The sequence below is a fragment of the Vidua chalybeata genome, chromosome 13, assembly GCF_026979565.1.
Source record: "Vidua chalybeata isolate OUT-0048 chromosome 13, bVidCha1 merged haplotype, whole genome shotgun sequence".
NCBI lineage: Eukaryota > Metazoa > Chordata > Aves > Passeriformes > Viduidae > Vidua > Vidua chalybeata.
In genome coordinates this window covers 3529170-3544823 of record NC_071542.1, presented here as the reverse complement: position 1 = coordinate 3544823, position 15654 = coordinate 3529170, and the positions used below count along the sequence as shown (strand labels likewise).

Here is a 15654-nt window from a genome sequence, read left to right as displayed (position 1 = left end):
CAATACAAAAAGCATATCCTCTAATAAATTGTCTTCCTTTTTTTATTTCCAAGGTACTGCACAGATGAAAATCAGACATTTCCTCAGCCATTCATGCTGGAGAACCACATCAGCCTCATGCATGGCATCAAAAACCCAGACTTATCCCAGATGGCCAAAGCGAAAGCTCCAGAGAGAGACAGAGCAGAAGTAACTGATACCTATTTTCATGGAAAATTAAATGTACAATTCAATGTACTTGGCGAGTAGCTGTTCATTCGGGGTGTTAACGTCGAGTGTGGCCTTGTGCCAGTGAAACCCTCCCACCCATAGGGTAGCTCTCCTTCCCTCACTCAGTTCCATCCAGCCTGATTCTCTCTGGTAGGGTCAGGGTGAGCAGTGTGAGCTCAGCTGAGCTGCACCAGCACCAGGACAACACACATTTGCATCTTGCATTTCTCAAGATTTTCCCACTGTGTTTTACTGGCATTTATTCAGTCTATTTTGTAATTTAAGTTTGTTATTACCCTTGTTTTCCCCTGGTACCCCATTCACAAGCATGGCACATTTTTTTTTCTTTCTTCCTTATTTTTTCTGCTACTTATAGAAGATTTATTTTCTGTTAAAATACTTGCTAGGTCCATTACCTATGAGAACTGCATTTTTCTTAAGTAGGAATGTGTAATTTTGTATAGCAAATATAACTGTTCCACTGATTTTTGTTTTGGATTGGAGTGGAGGGTTGGCTGCTAGGGCTTCTTTGCTCCATTTATTTTAAAAATACACATTTTGCATATCACTGCAGGGACATATTTAAGCAAGTCATCCTCATGGGAGAAGAAGCTGCAGGATTTTAAGATAGAGGGGATGAGTTACTGAGAGATGCCACTAGGACAAAATCTGAGTGGAGGAGAGAATGTTCAGAGTTTAATCTGAGAAGCGTTGTCTGGGCTGTTGACCACCCCTGTGTGCCTCAGCTGTCCCTCTTCTGTGGACTCCTTCTTCCCACACTAAAGTATAAATTGTTCCCACACCAAACCAAATTTTTACCCAGAGAGGTCATGGCTACCCCACCCCTGGAAGTGTCCAAGGCCAGGCTGGATAGGGCTTGGAGCAGCCTGGGATAGTGCAACATGTCCCTCCCTGCCCATGGCAGGGGGTGGAACTGGATGAGCTTTAAAGTCACCTCCAACCCAAATCATTTCATGATTCCTTGATTCTAAACTATTTCCCCATCATGTTTCTGCCCAGCCAGCCTCTCACAGCGTTCCCATCTCACATCACAGGACAGCAATTGAAATCCTGTGCACCGGGTGAGGTGTTTGGGTGTGGGGAGGGAAGGGAATGCCCCGGGAATCCCTAGGCATGACTTCAGCTTCAGGCATCTTCAGACACGCGTGTGGATTTTAGCACTTACTCTTCCGTGGGTTCAAATGATAAAGTAACTTTTTAATCTTATTTTTAAAGGCAAAATCTCCAAAGAGGATGGCACTGGATGAGCTGGGTCAGGCAGAGAGCACTGCGAGTTTAGACGCGCCGCCAGCCAAAAAACTGAAAGCGCCTTGGAAATGCGCTAAGTGCAGCTTTGCAACAGACGTCCGGACTGAGTTCCAGGAACACATACCTCGGCACAAGACCGACAGCTCCACCTTCCAGTGCTTGTTCTGCGGCCTCTGCTACACCTCCCACATCTCTCTGAACAGACACCTCTTCATTGTTCATAAAGTCAAAGATGAGGAGGATGAGGAGGAGGAAGAGGAGGAGGAGGAGGAGGAGGAAGATGAGAGGCAGAAGTTAAAAATAGAGATGGGTAAGAATGGACACGAGGACTACAATGGCGAGTTGAACACTACGGTGGAAGAGGAAAACAAATACAAAGAGTGCAAAAGGGACTCAGCTCTTTGTGAGCACAGTCAGATGTGTGGTGCAGAAGGCCCCAACAGCACCTCACAGAACAATCATTCAAAGTCTCTTAAGACTTAAAAGCAAAAAAAAAATCCCTTTTGGTTGATTGGGGTTTTTTTGTTGGGGGGTTTCTAGTCAAAATACAGGGTGGGGATGGGGCAAATCTTTGAAATATTCTGTTGATTTCTTGGGATGGACGTTGCAACTCCTATTTGTAAGGGAAATTTAAAACAGAAAAAAGCAAAACCAGCCCTGCCATTGCATCCTAAGCACTAACTCTCTGCCAGCTCAGAGAGGTGAAAAGGGAAAGCAGGGCCAGAATCCTCAGTGGGGTTTGGCCAGCTCCTGAGGACCCAGGAGCACTTTGCAGCTGCAGTTTCCTTCAGACGAGCTCTCTTCCTTTGAGTGTGCACCACCTCAGCCTCTGCCCAGAGCCCCAGCCTCACCTTCCCAATCTCCCTTTCTTTCTCCTTCTATTTATGGCTTCTTTTTTCTCTCCCCATCCTGCCTTTGTGTTACTCATTTTAACTCATAACGCTGGCTCAGCCAAACACGCTTGTCCGGACCATGTTGGCCGATCTGGGGTCTGTTACATGGGATGGGTTCAAGCTGTGAGTTGTGCTGGTTATTCTTTAGTTGCCCAAATAACAACATTCTTTTCCAAAACGCAGTTTAATGAAATGTCTTGGACCTGAATCATCCTTGAAAGAGGATTTTGTAGCCCCAGGCCTCCCTGGTGAGTACGGTGTTGAGGAGGGCCTGGTCCCCTCGGGGCCGTGTTGGCTGTGGAGTTGCGCTGCTGGAAGCCAGCCTGGGGTGGGCGTTGCCAGGCCTGGTGCTCAGTGGCTCATCCCAGTGAGGAGCTCAGACTGGCACCATCGCCAGAAGGGGATAAATCCCCCATCCTGTCAGTGGGGTCAGCTGGAGTGTACATCTGGAGCTCCTGATGTAACAGTGCCAGGGCTCCCTCACAGCTCATTTTGAGAGGAGAGGAGCAGAGCTCAGCTCACAGAGGTGTTGGAACAGCGGGAGCCACTGTCCTGCAGTGCAGCAGGGGCTGGCACTCCGTCAGTAGCTCCACAACTCCTCTCCTGCTGTGGCTCGGCACTACCCATCCTTTAGGAGATTTTTATTTCCACGTAGTCACATTGACTCTCTCTTTCCTCCCTCATTCCTTGTCACACCCATGCTTTGTGTAATACAATTACCTTCTATACCATTATTTTTTTTCATTCTGTTGAGCCAGAACTCCGCTTGTTATTGTTTACTCTGACAATGTTTAAATAATTTAAGAACTATTTATCTCCTTGCTTGGGCTCATCGCCATCTGGTCTCGTGATGCCTGGATACGGCCCGCTGGAACTGTCTGGGTGCTGAATGGCGCATTGGTTGGATGAGTAAAGGCTGGATGTGGGGTGTTGGCTGGATTGGGGGAGGTTGGGAGGGGTGTCATAGGGGTGTCCTAGGGGGTGTAGGTTAGATGAGATGTTGGCCGAATGGGGTGTGAAGTGTAAGGGGTGTCGGGTGTTGGTTGAATAGGGCTTTGGTTCGATGTGTGTTGGCTGAATGGGGTGTTTGCTGGATGGGAGTGATTGGAAGAGGCATGGATGGAGCTGGGCCTTGGCTGGATAGCTTTTGATGGAGCGGGGCATCGCTGGATGCGGTGTTTGAGCTGGATGGGTGTTGTGCTGGGTGCGGGCTGTTGTTTGGATGGGTGTTGTGCTGGGTGTGGGGTGTTGTGCTGGGTGCGGGGTGTTGGATGGGTGTTGTGCTGGGTGCGGGGTGTGTGTTGGATGGGTGTTGTGCTGGGTGCGGGCTGTTGGTTGGATAGGTGTTGTGTTGGGTGCGGGTGTCGCGGGTGCGGTTGAGGCGCGGCCCCGCTCCCGCTCCGGTGTCCCGGGGCCCGCGCGGGGCGGAAGCGGCGGTGACGTGGCCGCGCAGGCGGAAGCGGAAGCGGGGCCGTGCGGGCGCGGCGGTGGCGGCGGCGGCGATGCTGTCGCTGGACTTTCTGGACGATGTGCGGCGCATGAACAAGCGGCAGGTGCTGGAGGGGCCGGGGGGGAAAGCCGGGCGGGCGGACGGGGCCGGTCCGCCTTGCCGTACGCTGGCGGCGGGGCCTGACCGACCCGCTTCCTCCCCAGCTGTACTACCAGGTGTTGAACTTCGGCATGATCGTCTCCTCCGCCCTCATGATCTGGAAGGGGCTCATGGTGGTGACGGGCAGCGAGAGTCCCATCGTGGTGGTGCTGAGGTCAGTCCCGGGATGCGGAGGCTTAAACTGCCGGCGGGTTTAACCGGGCCGGGAATCGCCAGGCCCCCCGAGGGGGATCCCCACAGGGATGGCTCAGACAGAGCCGCAGCCACAGCCCCTTTGAGCGGGCGAGAGGCTCCTTAGGAATCCAGGCTCAGAAACAGCGGGGGAAGAGGGAGTGGGTAGGAAGAGCATCTCACCTCGCTCTGTCAGCCGGTGAGAGGGGGAGAGGGACTTTATACCCAGGCAGGTAGTGGCGGGACAGTGACAGGGTGTGACAGTGACAGCACTGCCAGAGGGCAGGGTTAGAGGGGTCAGTGTGAAGAAATCCTTCCCTGTGAGGGCAACGAGGCCCTGGCACAGGCTGCCCAGAGAAGCTGTGGCTGCCCCATTCCTGGAAGTGTTCCAAGCCAGGCTGGGCAGGGCTTGGAGCACCTTGGGATAGTGGAAGGTGTCCCTGCCCACGGCAGGGGTGGAACAGGATGATCTTTAAGGTCCCTTCCAACCCATCTGCAATGATTCAATGACTGTCCATTACAGAGGTGGTCCTGAGCTTAAGGGTTGTCACTCTGTCACTGTATGTTTTGGGTGTCACACATTGTCCTTACAGCAGTGCCCTGCAGTGGGTACACCAGTGTTTCTCCCACCTCCCTGCTGCCTGGGACAAATTCCCTGGGCTGCCATTGGATGCTGGCAGGGATATTGCACCTGCTCTGTGGCCACATTGGCCCTTTCTTTGTGTTTCTGTGTCAGTGTTCATGATGTAGAAATGCTGTAATGCCATGACCAAGTGCTGCTTACCAAAACTCCCTCCTGATGAGGTACAGGGCAGATGTTTCCCCCTGCTCCTCCCAGTGAGTGAGACAGGGGTGGTGAGGTCACATCCCCTCTCCAGGATTGATCTGCTCTTCTGAACTGCATCTGCTGTGCTCTGTGAAGATAAAACACAAATGCACGCAGTACTTAAAGCTCATTCTTCTGGTTTGCATTATTTATGTGGAATTAGGGAGTATAAGTAGTTGGTAACAATTGCCATTTACAAGACAGAAGAAAAATAACTTGAGTCAAGGTGCCTGAAATGAGATAATTAAGCAAAGCAATGAATCACAGTAACAAATTTTTGGAAAATCCCTTTGTCTGTTTCAGATGGGAATGCTTTCAGTGCTTTGTTTCTGAGGATAATCTGTCTATCTCTAAAAAATAAATTAAATAAAAGAAAGCTTCTCATCATTACAGAGCTGCCAGCATTGCCCTGCCAATGGTGAGCTCAGAAATCGAAAGATAGTGTTCATCATCAACTTTTTGCTTATTAAAAAACCTTTTCCCTTTGGATGTGCTTGTAACACCAGCTACTGGCACTGCCCTTTTCCCAACAAATACAAACTGCTGGGAATATGGTGATTGAAAACCCGATTGCAATAGAGGTTACACAGTTGCCCAGTCTCCAAGGTGGTTTTCTCAGCAGCTCTTCATCAAGGTTTCAGCCTGGTCTTGAACACTTCGAGGAATGGGGTATCCACAGCTTCTCTTTCTCATGAAGTTCTTGTGAGATTTTTCTTAAAGGGCCATGAACTCCAAAACCTGGTACTGAGTGTTTAAATGTTGTTCAGTTGTTCCTCTCTTTTTCAGTGGGAGTATGGAGCCTGCTTTCCACAGAGGAGATCTCCTGTTCCTCACGAACCGAATTGAAGATCCAATCAGAGTGGGAGAAATAGTCGTCTTTAGGATAGAAGGAAGGGAAATTCCTATAGTCCATCGTGTCCTGAAAATCCATGAGAAGTATGTTAAGAATCTGGGGGTTCTGCTGCTGGTGTTTCCCTAACTGATGTCCTTCATCTGCTTGGGTAAACAAGTGGGGGGATGTCAATCATAGAAATCCAGGTGCTGTAGGAAGTAACACAGAAGTTTCAGACAGACAAAATCTGTCCTGCTTTGTTTACTTGTAAAGATCATCTAGCAGAAGGCACAAGCTGTGCCAGTGCCCTGGACACTGCAAACTGCAGAATCATGGAATGGTTTCGGTTGGAAAGGACCTTAAAGCCAGTCTCATTCCACAGTGTGGCATGGGCAGATGGACACCTTCCACTGGGAGTGCTCCAAGCCTCGTCCAGCCTGGCCTTGGACACTTCCACAGATCCAGAGGCAGCCACACATTCTCTGGCACTGTGTCAGGGCCTCAGCATCCTCACAGGGAAGAATTTAATCCTTATAGCCCATCTAACCCTGGCAGTGGGAAGCCATTGCCCCTGTTACTTTACGGCCCTTGTTTGCAGTTCCTCTCCATCTCTCATGGAGCCCCTTTAGGCACTGGAAGCTGACACCACTGAGTGTCTCCTGTGCCATCCTCTCTGTCCTGAGCTGCTGTGGCATGGCTGCGTTTGTGTGTGAAGTGAGTCTTGTTTGTGGGGCACAGCTGTGGCAGAAGGGTGTTGTGTGTGTAGTGTGTGTTATTTTAGAGCTTATCTCTATGGTCCTGGTCTTTGCTGTCATGCAGACTCAGGGCCTTTCATCTCTCTAGAAAGTTGTGTTGTTGTCCTCAGAGTCTTTGTGTGCTGTTCACTCTCAGCACTGGGGAGGTTGTGTGTTTGAAGGAATGGAACAGGCATTGTTTTCGTGGCTGATCAGGGCTGTTTTCCAGCCAAGGCTTGCACTGCAGTCATGAGCTTTCCTGTTTTGCTGGATGGAACTGTGGCCTCTTCAGGCCAGTCTGTGGGAATATGAGCCAACCACATGAGTTGTTTGAGTGAAAACTGAATCTTGAACTGAATCCCTGATTCTTCAAGGCATCTTGGAGAGGCAACAGCTGGCTGGGGTCCCAGCATCTGTTTCTGAGTGAATGTTTTCTGGCATGAGCTGGAGCTGAACCAGGTGGCATCTGAGGATTCCTCTCGTTGAGACATCAATGGGATGGACAGGGTCCCTTTCCCAAAGCTGTTGGAATATCCAGACCAGTTGTCTGGTCCAACTGAAGGATGACCAGCCTTGTGCACATAAATACACAGCTCCTGGCTCTGAAGTAACGAAACGATGCCTCTCCCAGTAGGCAAAGCACGTTCTTTGCTCTTCAGATTTATTCTGTACCCAGAACTTTGAACTATGTCAGTTTTCAAAGTTCTGTTCTTTGATACCATTGATTTAAAAATAAGGTCAGTTTATGGGCTGAATTTGACATCTAATGTTGCAGGAGTATTTTTTGTGATGTTGTGGGAACTCTTGCAAGTGAAATGCAGTTTTCCTCCTCCCCTATTCCGTGCAGCATTTCCTCTTCAGATATTGCCCACCCTTCTTTTTTTGCCTGGCTCTATCTCTAGATAAAAGGGTGTCAAGCACTATTTTTTGTTTAAATGTAACAGGGCCATAGTGCCAATCCTGGGAGGGTGAAACCATTCTGCAGTATTTTAGGTTTCATTTAACTGAAACAACCAAACACAAACCTAATCTTTTTATTAGGAGAGATAAACTGAAAAATCCATATTGCAGCCTGAACCAGGGAGCAGTTGCTTCTTTCACTACTTAAAGAACAATTCTCTAGTGCCAGTTTGGAAGTGAAAAGTCTCTGCAGAAGCTGACAGGAGTGTCAAAATACAGGAAGACAGAAACAGAGTTCTCTATGGTTTATGGGCCAACTCAGGCCCCAGTTCACATCAATATTTTGTCAGTGAGAAAATATCTGTTACTTGCTGGCCTTTTCTTCTTGTTTCAGTCCCAAATTGAATTCATTCTTTATTACTAACACAGAGCCTGCATTCAGAATTTACTTTGTGGTTTTGGAGCAGGGTCACTCACCTCAGACAGCAGAGAAGTGCACCATGGGCTTCTCATGCTGCATTGTGGCAGAGCCTTGACTCTGCTCAATAAGGTGCTGCACACCTACACCATCACTCTTCAGAGTTAAGCTACATTGTCTGCACCTCTGGGGATCTTTTGTCTTTTCCCAGATAGTGTTTGTTGTTCCCACACAACAAGCCAGGTGTGCTTTGGAGAAAGATTTGGGTTTTTTCCCTTTTTCCTTTCCAAGCTTCTTCTGTCAAGGAACCTGTTGGTGTTCAGGCATGATGAAAACAGCCTGAGCTCCAAAGAACTGCCTGCTTTCCTGTTCTGCATTCCATCTGTCATTTCTGTGAGAGCTGAGATTCCAGCACTGAGGACACTCGGGCTCAGCACCTGCCTGCAGGTGCCACAGGAAGGTGACAGTGGCGAGTCCCAGGTGCCATGGGCTCCTGTCCAGCATCTGAACAGGAATAGCTGGGAAAGAATCTACAAGCCTTTTTCCTGGTCAAAGCAAAGATTCATCTGCTCCACAGTCCCGATTCTGGCAAGCTAAATCATCTCAGGATTAATTCAAGACTAGAGAGAGTCTAGTTTATCCTGTAGTGATAATTTCCTTGCTTTCTGCAGGTTACAATTTCAAGCATAAACTCCTAGTTCTTTATGAATAGCCTAATTTCCTCTTTTATGTAGAGTATCGGGTCAATTTTTCAGCCAGTATAATTTTTTGCCAGCCAAAATACCTTTGCAGAGAGACATGGTTTAGTTTGCACTGTGACTATTGCTGCATAGGACCTTCCCTGCCTCTACTTCTGAGCTCCTTTTGGTACCCTGGCTCCTGCATTGGAAGAGACAGTGAAAAGCTATTTGATTGTTGCTGTCATTTGTGGTGGACTGTGTCATATTTTGCATCAGTTCTGTCTTTTCCAGACTGGAGAGTCCTGGTCTGTAGTTTCTTGTATGGAAGTGGTTGCAGACCTTGTTAATAATTTCTCGACCTTTGCTGGTTCTTCTCTCCATTGCAGAAAAGGATCTGGGGGGCTCAGCACTGCCCAGAGCATTCCAGATGTAGGCACCTTGTGAGTTCATGCAGTGTCATTGTGGTATTATTTGGGTTTTTTTGTCTCCCTTTCGTAATCAGTTCTAAGTTTCAGCTTGCTTCTGCCCACTGCTGAGTAGAGCTGTGTGCTTCAATCCCAACCTCTCCTTCTGTGTTGTAGTAGGGAGACTAGAATCCAACATTTGTGTGAAGCAAGAGAAACATCAACACAAGACGGTCAAAAGCCAAGAGGCAATAGCTGCACCTGCACTAGAAACTGTTCTGAAACTCTGCTGGAGAGCTTGGCTGGGGCCAGAATTCATTCTTCCCATGGCAGTTTTTTCCAAACCATCTGCTTTCTGCTGCATTTGACAGTTTCCCTCTTTTATCCTCCCTGAATTTCAGTAGGACATAGGTGCTTCTGGTTACCTTGTGTTGGTCTCTCCGTACTTGTTGTAGAACAGCTTTTAACAAGTTTCTGTCCTGCCTTACTTGGCTGTCTTGTCTTTACCAGGCAAAATGGAGACATCAAATTTCTGACAAAGGGAGACAACAATGCCGTGGATGACAGAGGGCTCTACAAGCAGGGGCAGCACTGGCTGGAGAAGAAGGATGTAGTAGGACGAGCAAGAGGGTAAGTGAAATTGAAAATGGTGGGACTTTTCACACTGCTGTCCCCAAAAGTCATCTGGTAAATCCCCCCCTTGTGTTGAGCTGTCCCTGCTGGGTTTTGTAACCTGCCTGAGAGTGTGGAGAGTTCAGTTCTTAGTTTGGCTTAAGCAAAGGCATCGAGTTGTGAGCTGTGTCCTGAGATGTTGGTGCTGGATGGACACAGATGTAAGGGTAGTGTGGGCTCAGACTTGATCAGAATTGTCATCAGCTTTGTCCTGGGAGGCTCAGCGTTTGCAGGCAAGGGAAATCTGAACCAGGCATAGGCTGAAAGACTCTCTGGGCTGGTTGTCACTCAGTTGTCACCCACTGCCACAGGGAGGAAGAAGTCACCAGCCCATTGACTGCAGCCCTTGGGATGCTTGAGTGACTCTCCCTCTGCACCCTGGAATAGTGTTTGTTTTAAGAAAACCTTTATTCTTGTAGATTTGTGCCCTATATTGGAATAGTGACTATCTTAATGAACGATTATCCAAAATTTAAGGTAAGAGCTCTTCTATTTCCTGCCTGCTTTTCCCACCCCAGCTATAATTCCTTCATAAGAACATGGCAGAACCCGGTTCCCTGCACGTTTGCTGCTGTAGATGTCAGTGTGCACTCCTGTGTCTCCTCTGCTCTCTCTTCCAGTATGCAGTCCTCTTTTTACTGGGTTTATTTGTGCTGGTCCATCGAGAGTAGTCCCTTGCACTGAACTACGAGATGAAGGTGCCATGGATTTTTCTAGATGAACATTTAAAGTAGCTGATGGTCCGATGTACCAGGAGAAAGAAGAAAGCATGCATTTCAAAGCTTCGTGCCAGTTTGGGTTTGTTTTGGTTTTTACTGCGTAAGGGCGAATGTTTGTCACAGTATTTCCAATGGTTTGTCACATTTTAGCCTTTTTAGTGAATTTTTTATATTAAAAATTTGAGCCAAAATGTTTAGTGCTTGTACTTTGAAGCTGAGCTTCCTCTCCAAGTGCCTCTGGGACCGTGTCCTCAGTCTGTGCCTGGCCGGGCCAGGTGCCTCCTCCCCTGTGCTCACTGAACTGTCCAATGGTGAGTTGTGGCCATGACAGTTTTTTTCCAATTCAGAACTGGAATAAAGATTTTGCCTCTTGCCACGTTTTTTGTTATTGCCCTGATGAGAGCAGCCTCCTGGGGGATACCTGGGCTTTGCTGTTACGCACTCACTCCTAGAACCACCATCTAACTTGTTCTCTCTTCACAAAGCAGTAACAGCTGCTCCTCTCACCTCTTTTTGGACAATAATCTGTCCTGAACTGTAGATCATTCAATATTTCTGTGTTTCTGTAAATCACACTGAAATAATCTGCCTAAACACTGCAAAGTGTTTGGGGTAGAAGATGGCAAAGGATTACTTTGTGCATTGTGGCATTAGGTAACAGAAGGATTGAGATGGAATACTCACAGCTCTTTGACAAGGGATTATTTAGCAGGATGCAATAATAAAAATTGCTTCGTTTTGGAAAAGGGTTTCAGATGTATTGTGAGCTGGCCAAGTCTCACAGCTCATCTGAAAGCTACAGACTGCCCTGGGGTCTGAAATAAAAAACCCACTTGTCACCACGTGCAACAGCTGTTTTTTCTGAGCTTCTCATTTGGGCTTGTGATCCTGCTGGTGGAGGTGATGTCAGAAAGAGCCCAGGGAGGAGGTGCAAGGCAGCAATGCTGCAGTTTATCACCTCTTCTCCATGACTGCTCCAGGATTCCAGAGCAACAGGAGTCATTGCAGATGGTTACTGCAGCCACAGACACAGCTTGTATAAAGCAAAAGCAGTCAGGAAAAGCAAGGACAAAACCCAGTGGGGTGTATATGGCTGTTTGCAGTTTCTTGCATATGTCTCTCATTGGGTTTGTCAGGCCTCTCCTATCTCTGGAGGTGAATTGTACCATTTTGCTGGTTTTGATGTTACCAGGTGCTTTGTTCCCTATGTAGGATAAAGCAAACATCACCTGTAGGGCCCTGCAAAGAGTCTACAAACAAGTCCGACCTCCAGCACTGAGCCTTGGGCCTGTGGCTCTGAGTAATCATAACTTCATAATAAAAATGGTAATAAAATCTGTCTCTCTTGCCCCCAGTGTTAGAGCCCTTGAGAGGAAAATGTGGATAAAGCTTCTCTTTAATTATTGAATTAAGGATGGGATGTTCTGTCAAAAGTCAAACACAGGCAGCACTGAGAGAGCAGAGAATTTCTGAGAGCTACTATCACTATAGAGCACCTTCCTGAGGCATTTCTGCCTTTGCAGCTCATGTGGAGCCCGAGTCTGTCCCTGCTTTGCCTTGAGCCTAAACAGCTTTCATGCGTAGATGAGTTTTAGACTTGGGCTCACACAAAGCGCTGAGTTAAGCTTGTCTGAAAGCTGCTAATCAACACTTGCCATAAGCACTTGCTGGGAGTGCTGCCGCTGCTGCTGTCCAAGTCCTCTCCCTTTCAGACCTCCTCCAAAATTCTGAGCATGTGAAAGCAGTTGTATTCCTGTCACTGAGTTAATTTAACCAAAAAGACTGAAACGCAAAGGATTATGGAGCAAGGTTTAAGTTCTCAAAGTGCTGAGCCGGCAGTTCTTTGGCAGGCTGACGTGTCCAGGGGGTGGCAGCTGGTGTTAGGAGTCCCTGGGGTGGGGGACACAGGGCCAATGTGAGCTCTTGCAAGGAGGATGTGCCCGGCTCTTGCCTGGTGCTGTGTGAAGGAATTGAACAAGAAGTGCTTGAAAAATGCGGGGTGGTTGGGGTGAGGGGTGATGGGAGCCCCCGCTGCAGCCCAGCTTCAGAGGCTTCTCTCCAGGGTCTGCAGGCTCTTGAGGAACAGGAACAATTGCCCTAAACCAGGGGCTGCCATGTGGCATTTGGGAATTCATCTCCGCAGGCCCTGTTCTGCCTGTTTCCAGCTCTGTGCAGCTGACAATGTGGTTCTGTTTCCTGCAGTTGTGAAATGGGGAGTTGACTCTAATTAGGCCAAGAATAATTTGGCAGCCAACCCCATCACATCTCTAACACCCACCACCTCCTGTGCCACCTCCCGTGCCACCTCCCACATTGCCTCCTGCCTTCCAGCAGCACCTTTCCTGCCACAGTGGGATGAGGGAGTGTTGGGGATGAGCCTGCACAGGCTGGAAACTGGGGATATGAGGGCAGGATGACACAGAGTTGTTGCTGGCTCCATCCTCGCCAGATTTATTCTGCTTTGCTGAGCAGAAAAGCCACGGAGTGAGCAGGATGTCTGGCTGGGTGCTGATGCTGAGGTGTTTGGGAGCACTGCTGAGCTCCCACAGAGCCAGAGTGGTTGGTGATAGAACTTGATGGGTTTATGATTTATTTCAGTTTTATGCTGCTTTTTTTTAAAGGTGAAACTGTCTGGGCAGCTCCAGCAAAGCCAGTGACACTGGAGGCTCTGGAAATGGATGGAGATCTTCATGTCACCGCAGGAATGGGATTTGCTTGTAAAGTACGTGGGTGTTGAAAGGTCTGGTTTATAAAGGAGAAAAAAATGAAGGAAAAAATCTGCCAGGGCTTATTGCTCCTGTGTCTGTTGTTGTTGGTTACAGTGAAGCAGGGCAGGTTTTCTGGTAGCAATTCCAGTGCTTAATTACAGTTCAGTCACATCCACAGTTCAGGGCATCCTTCATGGATAGGAGCTGTTTCGTGAAGCAAAGCCATGCTGGGCTGTGTCTGATGGCTGCTGGAGTTCTAGTGGGTGATATTTTTTGTATCAAAGCTAAATGCATCAGCAAGAGTGTGATGGTTGGGAAGTGAGCTGTGAGGGGTGATGTGCTGCAAGCTGGAGCTCCGTGAGACAGAGCCTGGTTTTGTGTATTTATGATGCTTTAGTGCACGGTTGTTGGTTGAACAGCAATGAGCATCACGGTGCTTCATCCAGATCTCTTGCTGCTTATTGCTTTGCAGGGGTTCACAGGGCTCAGGTTTTGTCAGATGGTCAATTCCCCACTGTCTTTAATGAGATTGGGTAATTTCATGGTGATTTTTGTGCCCTTAAAATCAGAACAAGATCAACTGTATTTTTTTCCAAGGAGTATCTTCAAGATGAAACCTGGTCCATGTATGAAGACCATTCTCTGCTGGAGAAATGCACAACACAAAGTGTGCAGCTCCCAGGACAGCCCAAAAGTTGTCCAGGAGGAGAGGAGACAGAGGAGACAGAAGGAAGAGAGGAGGTGCTTAGAGCACGTGCCTTGGGGATGGTTCCGGTGCCAGAGCAGGGGCAATGCAGAGCAGCTGTTTGTATGACCCACATGGTGCCAGTGACTCAGTGGCTGAATCAGATGAGGAATGTCCTGGTTCCATCCTCCAGGGAGGTGCACTGGGGTGATGCCAGAAGGGCCCAGCCTGTGCCATTCCCAGTGTCAGCAGCTCAGGGTAGGAGTTGATGTGTGGTGGGTGACTGATCTGACTCTCTCGTTGCTGGGAGAAGAGAACCAGCACCCACACTGTGCTTTGAGCCAGCTGAACAGCCTCCTGCCCTTTTAGCTTTCCCCAGCCTCGTAACACAGATCCTCACCTGTCAGGAGCCACAGGTCTCTGCCAGAGTAGATCACCAGCCCGAGCATGTTGGATTCATGTGGGACACAGGGGCTTTCCTGAGAAATCTGCCTTGGTGACTCTCTTTTGCCCTAATTGGATGGCTTTGCTATGGGTTCTTAGACTGCTCTGCTCTGAGAGTCCCTCTTCGTTTGCTTATCCCTCAGTTTTTGTGAAAACCCACCAGCTCCATCACACACAGTCCTGCTTCTCCATGGAGCAGGACCTGCCTCTCTGTGCTGGCCTGCTGGTTGAGCACATTGTGTGTCAAACCCATCCAGCTCATGGGAAGTTCATACACTTGTTCAGTTCTAGCAGATCCTGTGAATGCCTGATCCAGCAGGGTTCCCTAAACCTTGGGGGAAATTTAGACTGTTCACAGAGAACAGTCTAAATAGGGATGGACTAGGAATTCAGCTTCTGTGATTCAGAACTTCTGTGATCCAGGATGGAGCAGATGCTCTCGGTCTCTTGCTCCTTCAGCCCAGCTCCTCATCTTTTGACTCTTTGTGCTCCTTCTGTTTAACAATTCAAAAACCCTTCCTGCATCTCGCTCCACTGAACGTCTTGGTATCACCTTTGTTTTCCAACCTCCCCTTTCCCCATAGAAACAGTCCTGAAGGAAAAATAATATGGAGGAAATGAACTTCTCTGAGCCTTGATTCACTCAAATTGGGATGTCAGATTTCTGCTGTATAATTCTGGCTGGGACACTTCTGAGCTGGGCCTGTGTTTGCCTGGAAGAAAACATGATTTTCTTCTCTAAGTCTTCTTGCAGAGCAGTTATTTGTATATGTCCAGCAGTGTGGAGTGAAAGGGAGACCTCAGGGAAAACCACAACTCATTTACAGCTTAAATGAAAATTGAAAATGAGTTGAAAACAAGATGTGCAAGATTTCAAATTTTATCTTTTATAAACAACAGCTATTGCCTGTGGACGAATGGATGTAACAGAGGGATTTAATCTTTGTAAGCAAGAGAAAAATGAATCAAAATATACCCTTAGGCATGTGGCAAGACCTGGCTTTGGAAAAATGGTGCAGAAGAGGCTGAAGCAACCTAACTGCTACTAAGAGTTTTATTGGCACAGGAGCTCTGTGAAAGAGACAAATAAGGACATTCAAGGCCTTTGCTCTTTGTATTTGTTTTTTATTAGAGCCATCAGTTTGAGCACATATTTGCCAGCCCAGGTGGATGTTTGCAGGGCCTGGAAAGCCTCAACTCCACAGCATGGAGTCCCTCCCTTGCCAGCCCAGCCAACTCTCTCAGGGGTGCAGAGTCAGTGCCAAAGGTACTAAAACATGGAATGTCAGAATGATTTGGGCTGGAAGGGACCTTAAAACCCAGCCAGTCCCACCTCCTACTGTGGGCAGCAACTAGACCAGGTTGGTGTAAGCCATGGCCAACCTGGCCTTGGACACTTCCAGGGATGGGCCAGCCACAGCTGCTCTGGGAAACCTGTGCCAGGGCCTCACCACCCTCACAGGGAAGAATTCCTTCCCAA

The 15654-nt window shown here is 48.3% G+C and overlaps 2 protein-coding genes across 6 annotated transcripts in view; both read left to right on the top strand.

Moving 5' to 3' along the window:
• Window positions 1–3194, top strand: part of ZNF592 (zinc finger protein 592) — a 35247-nt gene extending 32053 nt beyond the window's left edge. For 4 of the 5 annotated variants that reach the window (XM_053955067.1, XM_053955069.1, XM_053955070.1 and 1 more), the window contains 2 exons: window positions 54–222; window positions 1447–3194. In XM_053955067.1, coding sequence (XP_053811042.1) covers window positions 54–222; window positions 1447–1962 — 685 coding nt within the window. In that variant the 3' untranslated portion in view covers window positions 1963–3194. The remainder of the gene's footprint in view (window positions 1–53; window positions 223–1446) is intronic. The other variant, XM_053955071.1, reaches the window with a different exon arrangement.
• A 622-nt stretch (window positions 3195–3816) lies between these two features.
• On the top strand, window positions 3817–10528 carry SEC11A (SEC11 homolog A, signal peptidase complex subunit). Its single transcript, XM_053955078.1, has 6 exons — window positions 3817–3925; window positions 4026–4135; window positions 5765–5914; window positions 9457–9576; window positions 10038–10095; window positions 10239–10528. The coding sequence occupies exons 1-6, from the start codon at window positions 3875–3877 to the stop codon at window positions 10287–10289; spliced, it is 540 nt and encodes a 179-aa protein (XP_053811053.1). The 5' UTR covers window positions 3817–3874; the 3' UTR covers window positions 10290–10528.
• Window positions 10529–15654: the final 5126 nt, after the last annotated feature.

Bases quoted from the DNA above. Each gene is read 5' to 3' on its own strand.
- SEC11A (XM_053955078.1), top strand. From the start codon at position 3,875: ATGCTGTCGCTGGACTTTCTGGACGATGTGCGGCGCATGAACAAGCGG. The intron at 9,577-10,037 runs GTAAGTGAAATT...TTATTCTTGTAG, and splicing joins GTAGTAGGACGAGCAAGAGG to ATTTGTGCCCTATATTGGAA. The intron at 10,096-10,238 runs GTAAGAGCTCTT...TCTCTCTTCCAG, and splicing joins ACGATTATCCAAAATTTAAG to TATGCAGTCCTCTTTTTACT.